This window comes from Bombus fervidus, chromosome 5 (genome assembly GCF_041682495.2).
Source record: "Bombus fervidus isolate BK054 chromosome 5, iyBomFerv1, whole genome shotgun sequence".
NCBI classification, from domain to species: Eukaryota; Metazoa; Arthropoda; class Insecta; order Hymenoptera; family Apidae; genus Bombus; species Bombus fervidus.
Genome location: NC_091521.1, coordinates 16,505,298 through 16,518,610, shown reverse-complemented (window position 1 = coordinate 16,518,610; position 13,313 = coordinate 16,505,298). Strand labels below are relative to the sequence as shown.

General features: G+C 37.5%; 3 protein-coding genes across 7 annotated transcripts in view; 2 read left to right on the top strand and 1 right to left on the bottom strand.

Moving 5' to 3' along the window:
- Window positions 1-2,582, bottom strand: part of Con (leucine rich repeat protein connectin) — a 355,327-nt gene extending 352,745 nt beyond the window's left edge. The window contains exon 1 of the mRNA XM_072003046.1: window positions 2,412-2,582. The gene's annotated coding sequence lies outside the window, so the exon portion shown is untranslated. The remainder of the gene's footprint in view (window positions 1-2,411) is intronic.
- Window positions 2,583-3,271: 689 nt separating this feature from the next.
- On the top strand, window positions 3,272-6,206 carry LOC139987116 (myotubularin-related protein 9). The gene is made up of 7 exons (XM_072003029.1): window positions 3,272-3,772; window positions 3,866-4,031; window positions 4,118-4,410; window positions 4,490-4,593; window positions 4,747-5,051; window positions 5,138-5,461; window positions 5,557-6,206. The coding sequence occupies exons 1-7, from the start codon at window positions 3,617-3,619 to the stop codon at window positions 5,955-5,957; spliced, it is 1,749 nt and encodes a 582-aa protein (XP_071859130.1). The 5' UTR covers window positions 3,272-3,616; the 3' UTR covers window positions 5,958-6,206.
- A 4,846-nt stretch (window positions 6,207-11,052) lies between these two features.
- LOC139987127 (protein kinase shaggy) overlaps window positions 11,053-13,313 on the top strand; it is a 66,495-nt gene continuing 64,234 nt past the window's right edge. For 3 of the 5 annotated variants that reach the window (XM_072003063.1, XM_072003062.1, XM_072003061.1), the window contains exon 1: window positions 11,053-12,943. In XM_072003063.1, the coding sequence (XP_071859164.1) occupies window positions 12,859-12,943 (85 nt within the window). In that variant the 5' untranslated portion in view covers window positions 11,053-12,858. Of the gene's footprint in view, window positions 12,944-13,155; window positions 13,246-13,313 lie in introns of those variants that run through there. The other 2 variants (XM_072003065.1, XM_072003064.1) reach the window with 2 other exon arrangements.

Sequence of the window (13,313 nt, the reverse complement as noted above, 5' to 3'; positions counted from 1 at the left end):
ATATATTGGGTTGGCAACTAAGTGATTACGGATTTTGTCATTACCACCTAATGATCCCATTAATGATACCGTAATAATGTGCTTTTTATAATTTAAATCGCTTCTACCAACAGCCTGCGTTCGTCGTAAAATACGTTCGTATAGTTGAAACTATACTTCGACTGATAATAGAGATTCATAGATGTATAAGATCGCGTTATCTGGAGCTGAGCATTAATTTGTTCGTGTAAACCACGTTCTACCGTATCGTACATTTCCGATGAATACGCAAAAGTTCTTTCACATTCAAATTCCCGCCGGTACTCTAAATCGAGCATGCATAGGCGGAAGAGACACGCGCGATCGTGATATCAGTTAATAACGCAACGGAACAGAATTCATTGGTCAACATTAGAAGCATAGAACTCGCCCTCTGCCGCATTTTGACAATAGCAGCGGACCTTACGCTGCTACTGGGTAGCGTTCAATGAAAACGGCATTGTTACGATTTCCAAATAAATCGCGGCGTCGGTGCGGTAATGCCGCCGCTATGCCGTCGAAACGCGAATCAATTCGAATGGTAATTTAGTGGCGATGCTTGGGCGGATTATGCCGGTCGAATAGCATTTCAGATTCCTCGCGAGCATACATGCGAACGCACACACGCATTCGCCCACCGCGTGTTCGATATTTCGAAATACAATGTAAAAATCACGAAATAAAATATTAGATTTACGAGGAAATTGCGTCCGCTTGCCCGATTCACGAAATTTCCAAACATAGAGTTATTAGTTGCTAGAGGTTATAATTCTATGTTACTAACCACTTGACCGAACCATTTTTTAACCAAATGCTTCTACTATCGTAGAAGTACAAATTACAAATGATAAAGAAACCGAATGTCTGTTCTACGTTAACTGGTTGAAAAATGGCACTCGATTCGTGCATTTGGTATTCTATTTGAAAATGGTACTTGTCATACGCGGTATTTAAATCTTATGAAACGTGTAGCACAGAGAACGTAGGTAATGAAACGATAATTTGCTTCTTAAATTACTTCTTTAAAATTGCTTTCCGTATTGCTTCCATCTATAAAAGATAGAAAAGAAGAGAATGCTATTAAACGAGTGTAGAAATATTTTTCTTTTCGAAACGGGTCTCTTCGGTTCGATAAAGTTTTACTGTAAAAGCGTACTGGAATTGCCAACCCGACCATAAAAATTTTCAGAACGCAAAGAGTTGAAATCAAAAAGAAGTTTCCGCTAGATCGAATAATATTTTGTTTTCATTTTTGCATCTTTCTCTCGGTCGTGTATTACTCCCGAAAAGTTGTTCGTCGCGCGACATTAATATGGCGGTGTCTTCCCGCGCCACCTTCTTCGCCGGCAGTTAACACGCGCCCTCTTAAAGTTCCGTCCAACTTTTCGCCACTAAAACAATTTGGCCGGGGCGAGAGGCGACAGCGACGCGGATAAAGCCACCGCTACGCCCCGAGAACTTCTCCGCGATGTTACCGCGCTGTCGTAATACCTTTCACACCCCGATCGTTTGATAACGTAATCGTTCGGATTAATCCTTTTTAACAAGCAAGCCGCGCGTACGCGTAGGTGACGAGCTAACGGCGACTACGTGACTTTCGCGATTCGACGATCCACGGCTACCAACAACCACGCGCGCACCACGATTTATGAATTTATATGTCGATAACCTATCTGGAATACAGAACGTTCCAGTCGATTATAAAACACGCACGGATTCGCCAATGAGGCTTCGAATGATGTCGCGACAAATTCGTGTCTTTCGCTCGAGATTCTTATTGAACAGTATGTAGTAGGTTATTGACAGGCCGAAACGATGGAAAAAACGTATTCAAACCTGTGTTTATACGCGTATACGAACGCGCGTTATGTATGCCGCTAACAATGTGTTAATATCGAAAATTATTTAATTTTTTAAAAACCGTCGATATTCACTAAATACCGATCTAGGGGAATTTACAAAATGTATACATGGAATAAGATGTTCGTCGTTAACGAGCACATTGATTGTCACATGTAGGAGACGTAAACGTGTCGCGGTGATCAAGTACATTCGACGACTTCCGTTGACGCAGGAAAGTTGACATTAATTCGAATTACATATGATTTGACCGCTTCGGGCCAATCATGCAACGCCGGATGCGGTTCGCCTCCGTATTTCAACTCCACGTGTGATTTAACGTGGTTACGTATTAAACGAAAGTACGGCAATTTCGCTCGATAAATGCCACAGGAAACACGGTGACGAAACTTCATCATACGACAATGCGTCAAATCACCGAAGGGAGAGAACGTTGACTCGCAACGAGAGTCGATGCACTGGTAATGTCAACATTTTCTCGTGGTTAAGAAACATGGTTGAACAAACGGAGAAATGTCAACATTGAAACTTACCGAATTCTCGATCGTAGAGTCCACAACGAGATATCACAACCTGCACCACTCGACCCTGTCCCTCTTCGCAAAAGTAGATGAGTTTCACGAAACTTAGTTCATGACCACTAACCGAAAACGATGTGCGTTCGTTCGCATCTAAAATGCAACTTGAACCTTAGCCCGCGCTTTGGTGACTGCCAAAGAACTGAGAGTGGGGATTCTCTACCCTTCGCCATTGTGTTCACGCGAGATCACCACCAGATGACTGTACGGGTTTGGTACGATTTTACAGTAAATGACGTTAAGATCGACTTCTACTATAGCAACCGCTGTTATTAGGAAATGTAAATACTACTTATTGAACACATAAAAAACACGCATAAGTCTCGGACAAACCTAAGTGCTATTAGCAAAAGGAAAAACAAAAAAGGAAAAGACAGCAGCAAATCGACGCACATTAATACAGAAAATTATTTTATCGATGACGAATCTTCGTTTACCTTTTGTAACTCAAAAACCAGATAAACTTTATCACAGGCGAGTACATAACACGATCATCGACTAAAAGGTGGTTTAAAACGAGAGTTTCACGTCTTACCAATGTTTCTTCTATCAATGTTGTTTCTAACGACAAAAACTATATCAATAGCTATCAATGATAATTAATAATTATGACACATAATAAATTTATTATCACAATTCCTTTGTTCGTTTCTTTGACTACATTGCTGTACGATATTCGTATTTACCGCGACAGAATCCATACTACGAGAGGTCACGAGTGTTCTCACAGAAGGCATAGACAAAAGGCGAGGGCTACCTACATAACCATGACGTTCTTAAAATTAACGCTGCGGGGAGCCACATTACGTAAACTATACATAACATAATAAGTAACAACGGCTAAGGGAAGACAAATTTATTAATGAATAGCATAAAATATAAGAAACGTAAACAGAAGTGCAGCGATTAACACTACATTTTTCCAACGTATACTAAAATATTAGCATACATGATATAAGCACATTTCACAAAGATCGAAGAGTATGAAGGCTTAACAAATATTTTTTTATAAATTTATCCATAACTCTACGTTTGTAATTATTCCAAGTAACCAAATAAAATTTGTTCAGTGATGATTATATAGATAACAGTGTTAGGTTATGTAGATAGTATATTTATCTCAATAATTAAATATCAACAACGTTCGATCGAAACGTATAATGGAACTGGGCGACCTAATATTAATTCCAAAACTTGATAACGTAGCGTTGGTAGATAAAAGTGATGGCAATTACAAAAGTATAGATGGAAGACTATGTATTAGTAGTCACCATCTTCTTTGGTCTTCGCGACAAGGCGATGGACAAGAGCTCTGGGTACGATCTAATGTGAAAATTATTTTAGCATTATGATTATTTGAAATGTTAATTTAGCCCATTTATGTTCTATCTTCTTTCAATGTTTTTCAGCTATTATATCGAAATATTGATCTTATAGAGAAAAGATTGAATACCCAAAGTCCAGGTGGTACTATTATATTAAAATGTAAAGACTTTCACATTCTTCAATTAGATATTAATTCAACAGATGACTTAACAAATGTTGCACTATCTATAGAGATGTTAACGTCACAAGGTGAAATAGATAATGTTATTTTCATCTTTGTAAAAGCATATTTTTTCCATATTTTGTGTTAATTCCTATTTCTTTCTTTACTACAGAACAAACTTTACAGTATCCCTTTTTTAATAGACCACAAGTTACTAACAGTACTATAAAACAAATAGAAGATGGGTGGACTGCATTTGCTCCAGTATCAGAATGGTCCAGATTGTTAACTGCTTATGCGGATGAATGGCGTATTAGTTATTTAAATAAAGACTACAAAGTTTGCAATTCTTATCCTTCTGCTGTTATAGTACCACGTCACGTAGAAGATAAGATTATAATATCATCTGCCAATTTTAGAGATGGTGGACGATTTCCAGTTTTATGTTACAGACACGAAGGAGGGGTATGTAATATCGTATTGTGCAGCAAGTACAATGCAATAAATTAGATATATATACAGGATTGATCAACGAACGTTACAGAGTATCTTGTTAAGAAGTAGTCAACCAATGTGTGGCACTAATGGTAAAAGATGTAAAGAAGATGAAAGATTGTTAAATGCTGTGTTAGGGCCAGGAAGACGTGGGTAAATACCACATTCTTTAAAGCTTATACTTTAGCCGATCTTAGAAGTGTCTAACTATGATTTGATATTTAATATCAATCGCAGTGTCATACTAATAACAAAGTAATACCTTTTCGATCTAACCAATGTTACTAATGTAAAATTTGTCAATAGTTATATAATAGATACAAGGTCCATTAGCCAAGCTCAAAGTTCCAGAGCTAAGGGTGGTGGTACAGAAATGGATGCTGCTTATCCGCAATGGCGGAAAGTACACAAAGCGGTTCCGCGACCCCATGATTTAGCAGATAGTTTTTTTAAATTGATAGAAGCTTGTAATGATATAACGTGTTCTACTTCCCAGTGGATCTCAAGACTTGATAACGGTGGATGGTTATCCGCTGTACAAAGTGCTTTAAACGCTGCTTGCGTAACTGCTCAGTGTCTTCATCAAGAAGTTGCAGCTGTATTAGTTCATGGTATATAATCTATAAAATGATTAAGCAAATACGATTATATTAATTATAGTATTACTAAGTAAGGATACTTGCTGCGTTTTGAACAGGTAGTGCTGGCAGAGATTCTACTTTAGTGGTAACCAGCTTAGCACAAACCATATTAAATCCTGACTGTAGAACAGTACGTGGCCTTCAAGCTTTAATCGAACGTGAATGGATACAAGCTGGTCATCAATTTTTTAGCCGTACACGTCATGGACCATATCATCCATCGAATTCACAAAATCCAACGCATGCTCCGACTTTTCTTCTTTTCCTCGACTGTCTTTACCAACTCCATTATCAATTTCAATTTAGCTTTGAATATACAGTGGAATTATTGATTGAGTTGTACAATCATGCATATTACTCTAATTATGGCACATTTTTAGGTATTTACACATAATACTATTATGTATTCATATAATATATTCATTCTAATACTTAATTTCCATATTTAAAATATTTGTATATATGTTGGCTCCAGGTGATTCAGAAGCAGAGAGAGTTAGACTTCGATTATCTGAACGAACGTGTAGTTTATGGTCTTATATAAATCAACCGGAAATATTGGAGAAATGGTTGAATCCTTTGTATGAACCAAATTCAGGAGTTATTTGGCCCAGCGTTGCACCTATTAGTATTCAGTTGTGGAAAGAACTTTATCTTGGCCATACAAGTGTTGCTCCATGGAAAAGTTTACCGTCATGTATAAAACAAATAAAACAAAACTATATGGCAGTACGCAAAGTTGCCAGTCAATTACAAATTCAGATTAAACAAGCGATAGAGCAAATGCGTTCAAACCCTGATATATGTTATGAAGAGGAAAATCAAGATGAGCATACTTGTATAGCACAATTAAGTCTAGAATCTCGAAATACGTGATATACATTATGGGCAATGTAAAGAGGAAAAAACTTTATTTACATAAGACACACAATATCGTAATTTGAACTTATTTACGACATAAAATTACCAAGTAACATAGTCGTATGTTTATCAAAACTTCACCAAAATTTCAAAAGTTATTTATCTCATATATACGTTTTTTTATGTTTCCTTAGGATAAAAATCATTTTTTTCATAATATAGTAATTGAAATATAAATAACACGTTCGCGTGTGTAAAGACGCACATTGTTTATTCATGTTATTTATTCTTAAACAAGTTATTATAATATGCATAACATTTATATTATACGTGTAGAGCAGAGGAAACAAGTACTCATTGATTCCATGCAGATATCCGGTCTCTTATATACGTCAAGTAATTGTAAATATAACATTGTACGAAGTTTGTATACAGTGAAAGAATGAAATGTTTACAACTACTTCGTATTCAATATTGTTTTATTTTTGAATATATACAAAATATTTTGATAAAAGAAAATAGAAAAAAGAATTAGAAAATTATGGAACATTGATTCCATTCTCGAATTTTACATATATCCAAAAGCAAAAATAATCTGGACGTAGAAAAAAGACGGTAAAGACAAGTTTTTACCGTTATATAGGAAGGACGAATGAAATATGAGAAGGAAAAGTGGATAAACAGAGACAGATAGATCAGGAGGGGAGGGTTAAGGGCAGCAGGATTATTACTGCCAATGAAAAGAGGGAGATCGTTGGAGGGGAAATACTGCAGGTGTTCATACACAAAGAAACTGAAACAAATTCTATATTCACTGGTTTGAAATTTAAGTATCTTTCATATATTCCTTACTTTTACACAAGAGTTGTATAATAGAATAATTTTTAAATAAAATCATATAGAATACAAAAAATTTGTTTTTACATGAAACTATATGAAATAAGATAGACAGAGAGAAAGAATTTCACTTTTTTTTAAATATGTTACTTACGATGATATAAAAGTATATTGTTCATCAAATATAGCGATATTAATTATTTCTTTGCTTCTTTTCTTTTCTTTACTTTCTTCATTTCTATAAATTATTTACAATAAAACACAAAATTTGTTGAAAAAAAACTGAAAAGTATTTTCTGTAAATCCAACAAACAGGTTCAATCTTGAGGATCGTCTCTGAACATCAGCTCGATTTCCCTGGATGAGTGTGGATCTAGTCACGAATAAAATTAAAAAACGTGGACTGAATTCAAACCCATCCAAGGCCAGCAAGCAAATCCGTTTTCTATCCTGATTTGTGATGTTTAAACTTGCCAAAATGTAGATTGTGAATAAAAAAACGTTCCAACAAAATTTCGTTGAGAAAACAAGTGCACGATCTAAACCAACAACGGAATCACGAGGCAGAATGTGGAGAAATGATGCGTTTGAAAATGGAATTGTAGAAGTTCCAGGTAGGGGAATAAAGTAAACGGGCCTGGATTGGTGTGTCTCCCTACTCCTCCTATATTACAAGTAAGGCCCTTAAGTGGGAAAGGGACCTTCGGTGGATCGAACCACGGTCGTCCGTGGATCGAACAAAACACAACAAAAGATTCCCTATAACCTGGTTTTCACTATAATCACCTCACGGTCATATAGACAAATCTGGACACTCACTAGGGAAAACCGCCCGTCTTTTGAGTAAAGAAAATCAAGATGGAGAAGAAAAGGTCTCGTTCCGTGAGATAAACAGAAATGAGAAGTGTCTGTATCTCTGTTTGAGACATTCATAATATCTACGCATATGTGTACATATCTGTCACGCAGTATAATGAGAGCTTTTCTTGTCCTGCACCTTGATTTTTGTTGACTCAAAAAGTGGACGGTTTCGTCAATACTTTCGGTAGAAGAGAGTTCGGACCTACTTATATGACCGTGGCTAACTTTTGCACTTAGTAAAATATGGTCGGTAAGGAAATCAACAACGACACTGGTTATAGGGATTTCCTACCTTTCCTATCATTTTTGTTGCGTACGCGCTTTAATATATTTCCTCTTTCTTACTATTGGCCGTAATACCTCACTAAAATTCTCTAAAGCTGGGAAGATATATGCGGGACAGTACACGGATAACTGATTCTATTCCATTTTCTATACATTATTATTTTTCTATACTATTATTTATAATGTATTTTCTATACATTATTCTATACACTGATTTCTATTCCAATATGATACTTCGAATTACCAATACGCGTGCTTATCTTTATGATTACGTTGGGTCCATCAGAAATAACCAATCAGATTTGCATTCCTCTGCATAATCCATTCCAAGATAATCACCTTTTCTGTTCCCTATTATACACATTATATGTAAATCATATAACCATCTCACTTTGTTAATGTAGCTTTCATGATTTTTATGCTCATCTTATTTATTTACAATCGCATTAATGATTATGTTATGTAGTTCTTACGATGAACACTGTCGTATACATAATGCAGTCTGGCAACTCGCCGAATTTTTTGGCTGGTGGTGAATAGCTTCATTTTGAAGTCCTATCTTTAATTCCCTTACCTCTCACGTAGCAGCGCTGCTTGAAGAAACCCAAGAATGCACATGCGCATTCGCCATTACTGACATAGCCAAGAATAATGTTATTTGATGCAAAATTCAAAATCTAAAATACGCTTAATAACCGAGAAAAAATCATTATTTATTGGAGACATTTTGACAGAAATGAAATATAATTATTAGGTAAAAGAAGAACAGTACAGAAACCATTCTTTTTTTTTACAAGAAAGAGCAAGATAAAAGTAATTTTATAAAAGTGAAAATGTGGGATTGCTTTTTGAAGGTAGAATGTTAATAAAAAAGTTTTCCCACATTATTTGTTATATAGTTCATCAAATATATCATTTTTCCAATAAATACAAAACTATTGGATCAGTATACACAAGATCGCTGATACATTATCCTTAACATCAACTATACAATATAATATTTAAACTATCGCAAACTAAACAATAAATAATATAAAAGTTTCTATATACATACCTACATTGTATTCAATATTTTGTATATAATATCACACAACATAATATATACGTACAAAATAATACTAATTATATAAAAAATTATTACAACAATCTTTTCGAACAATTCTTTTTTTTATAAACTACTCTTTAGAATGTTTCTCACATATTAAGTGTCTTGCCTTTAGTTCTTTCATATCAGGAATGGCTTCCTCCCATATATTTCCAAGTTTGCATTTTTTGACGTTTTAAAAAGGCAATATTGCCATTGTATTTGTAAACACTTTTACAATCTGGTATAGCATATACAAGAGCCATCTTTAACGTTAACAATAAGCTTTAGTTATGATCGTACATAATATGTACGGCAACCGTATAATTCGTATAAGGAAAGAATAAGTGTATTAGTAATAAGTATATATGTACATACTTTTTTCTTTTCTCTATTTGCCATTCTTTCCATTCTCAGTGGGATTGCACTGATGACTGATAACAAATACGCATCGTCTGTGACTTTATCAACTTTAATAGTTGGATTGAATATAATTCCTACACTCACTGCTATAAATCACAGAGGACGTAAGAAATTTTAGAATATATTTTAGAATATGGAACACAAGGATTCATAAAATGCAAGGTCTATGCTATATATTATATGTATAGCATTTTATTTTTAGTCAATTAGTTGACTATTACTTATGCTATTGATTTTATCGATATTTGTTTTCAACAATTCCAGTGAATATAATTCCTATGTTTGCCAAAGCAAATCGTAGAAGGCGCAAAGAATACAAATTTATACTATATTTTGTCTGTACAGCAAGTTCCATGATTTCAAATACAGTTGTCATTGCAACAGTATGATTTGATTAACTAATCTAGCAATAATTTTTTGTCTATATATTTACTACACATTGGCATTATTATTTGTACCTTCTATATCTATAAAGGTTATAAAACGCCCTACGATATTTTTATATATCGTATTCGATATGTAGAACAATATATTAATAATGACGAGTTTAATTGCGCAAATCGTGTAATTTGATGACACTACGATTAAACGTTGGTCGTCCCATGTCATTCGCGAGGTTCGTTACAATAAAACTAAGATAAGCTTTACCTATTATCGACCATACCTTTTCTTTAGCACTATAACGCCACTTTTCATGATAATATACCATTTTTAACACAACCACCTGAAATATTCAGGTGGAAAATATATTCCACGCTTTCTGCACTTTTCACATTCAAACCAGGAAATGGTTAACTATAGCCGAAACTAGAAATCGGAAACCACGTGAGTCAAATAACGTGTATATCAATATACAATTGACAAATGTTTATTGGTATACAATTTCAAATAATTTTAAAATGAATATTGCTTTAACAAGAAATATTTAACGTTCCTATATTATCGAACACTTCATAAACCAATCGTTTATTTATATTATTAAGAAATATTGATATAGTATTTGAATAAAGTATACAATATTTAAAACTGATAATGAACGGAAAGAACTTTATAATATATGAACATTTATTCCTCAGTTAAAACTAATTTCAAAAAAATAATAGATTGATAGAGTAATAATGTAACATATACAACATGTTAGAAATACATATTTACACATAATTTTATTATTTATCTTATCCATAAAACATAATATTCTATATGAACAATTTCGTTAAAGATATATATGTATAACTTTAGCAGCTATTCGTATACCTGTTATATATCATGCTTTAATACGATTATTGTATATTATTTGAAGTGCACATGAAAAGAATATGATAATTCCATATTAGAATTGAATTTTAAAATCGCTTTCTTGACAAAATCGAAAAGCGCAACTTATCACGTTTTTCTCCTATGGTTTTCGGTTGCAAGTTTTTTAAACATATACAATACACTGTTAAATTTACCGCCCAACTAATTTAGTAAGAAAAATTGTCGCAAGATGGTGGTAAAATGGACGACGAAAGCGCCATCTCACTTGCTATACGATGATCAGCAGGTCTGCAGGGTAAGAGGCAGGGCGGGGTATTACTGACGTCACTTTCGGCAATGTTCGTGGACATTCGAGTGGCCCGATCTAGCCCGAACGGGTCAATGTCTGAGGAGGCTTCGAAAAATTCGTAAGTGGTGTGGTGTTCGTGTGCACGGTGAGGAAGAGAAAACGTCGTCGTTGATTGTCGAGGAATTGGTTTTGCCGCGTAAGTCCAGCTCGCGCCTTTTACCCCTTTCCCGCCGTCAGGCTCGAGACGACGTTCGTATAGTGGTTTCACGATTATCGAAAGCCGAAGTGAACAACGACGGTGACGACGACCTCCCCTCGAGCAACGTCGACACGGACGACGACGAAGACGTCCACGTCGGCGTCAGCACGGTCGAAGCTTGTTTTTCCGCCTAGGAAAGCGGTGTTCGCGACGAAGCGTGCACAAGCCTGGCAAGTCGATAACGTCGGGCCTGACAAGTCAAGAAGCGCCAGGAGTGACGAGTAGTGACAAGATTCAAAGTATATCGAGAAAGATAGAGCGAGCGAGAAAGAGTGGTAGTGGAGGAGGTGAGGCAGTAGCGCTTCCCCCGCATACTCGAAAAGTTCGAGCGTAGAAGTGAGAGAAAACAGTCGAGAGAATAAGAGAAGCAAGAGAAAGGAAGAAAAGCGAGAGAGTGAGAGAAACGAAAAGAGACGATTGACGACTACGCCGTTAGATCGAAAAAGAGAGAGCGATTGGAAGAAGTGTACGATGTAAGAACGACAAGCGTCGTATAGGTGTATCGTCATTGAGAGAAGAAAAATTCAAAGTGTTGCGGCTGTTGTAAAAGCCACGGTGGCGAGTTACATAGAAAGATCACCAACGACGAAGAAATCCGACCCGTCAGCCGGATCATCGTGGAGTTGTACTATATAGGAAGGCAAGCAAGTGCGGCGGTGTGCCTCCACTGGCGAACGTGTACGAACCGTTCCGAAAACGTCAACCCCTGCCTCCCCTCGCGGCATAGCTCTCCGCAACACTCCGCGCCCCCGTCAGGTTATTAGGTAGTAGAACCGCACTTCTCGGTGCGTGATACTCCCTGACAGTCAGCGGTTAATACGAAAGATTGTCGCAAATTGTGTCAATTCGTGTAGTTGGACGCTATCGACGCGGCGTATATCATATTCATTGGTGGAGAATCGACTAGATTCCCCAAGGGAAAAGAGAGCATCGAGTGAATCGCGTATCGCGACGGTCAAGTCTATCGCGCGAAGTTGCTTGTGCGAACGGAGCGTATAACCCAGTGTGCGTTGTTAACGACGAACGTTTTGATTGTGAGAGTCGCTGCCGTCATACCATTGCCACGCTATATCGTCAGCGGTTAACAGGAGCGTAATTCGTCGAAGAAAGTGTCGAGAAAGTGGTCGAAAATTTCGGCGGTCACCGTTTTCCATTTTCTTTATTTTAGTGATTCGATTAATCATCGTGAAGAAGCACACTGTTCTCCGACGTGGTTTCCGTTTTCTGGATCTTGCGCGCGCTTTGCTCGCTCGTAGCTCTTCCCTCCCATCTATCCCTCCTACTCCCTCCCCACCCTTCCTCTCTTTTTCTTTCTCTCCCTCCATCCATCGATCGAGCGCGGCCGTGGCGTAATATAGAAGAACCGAACCGTGCGGACGTGCATGCGTGCGTGCGATGTAATTATCGTTCGTGCTGTCATTGATGTCCGAGGTGGTGTCGACGACGACAATAACAACGACGACGGCGACGACGACGACGCGCTGCTGGCTATCTTCACGTGAGGAAGTGCCACGGCCAGCCGAGGCGGCGACCAGCATAGGAATAACCAGAAGCGGCGTTTTATTCTAAAAAGATTTGAGTGTCAGGTGGCGGTGGAGAATCGGGTCAAGAAGATTTCAGAATGAGCAGCCGACCGAGGACCACCTCCTTTGCCGATTGCACCAACGCGCCCACGAATCCACCCCTGGGTGGCATGAGAGTCAGCAGTGAGTACCGTAGGCCGTAGGACGTGCCTTAACCTCTAGCACACATAGCTTTTACTCGGATCTCTCGGGCTTCTCTCCCTCTTCTTTCCCTGTGTTCCCTCCCCCCACTACGTCTCTCTTCGCCGAGTCTCCCTCCCTAGGAACCCCTTCCTCACTTGTTGCCCCTCTTACCGCGCTCTTTCTCTCGCCGCTTCGCTCGTTTGCCTGTCCGTCTCCGAACTCCGAATGCAGAGCTGTGCGTCTGCGTGCCAGTGCCTGGGTTACTCTTGGGAAAACGATGGAGCGGGTGCCCGAGGAAGAGGGTAGGGGGGACCATCACTTTTTTACCCGATGCTGTTCTAAGGATGTTTCTTCGTAATTCTCGATTTTG

Bases quoted from the DNA above. Each gene is read 5' to 3' on its own strand.
- LOC139987116 (XM_072003029.1), top strand. From the start codon at position 3,617: ATGGAACTGGGCGACCTAATATTAATTCCAAAACTTGATAACGTAGCG. The intron at 5,052-5,137 runs GTATATAATCTA...CGTTTTGAACAG, and splicing joins TGCAGCTGTATTAGTTCATG to GTAGTGCTGGCAGAGATTCT. The intron at 5,462-5,556 runs GTATTTACACAT...TGTTGGCTCCAG, and splicing joins TAATTATGGCACATTTTTAG to GTGATTCAGAAGCAGAGAGA.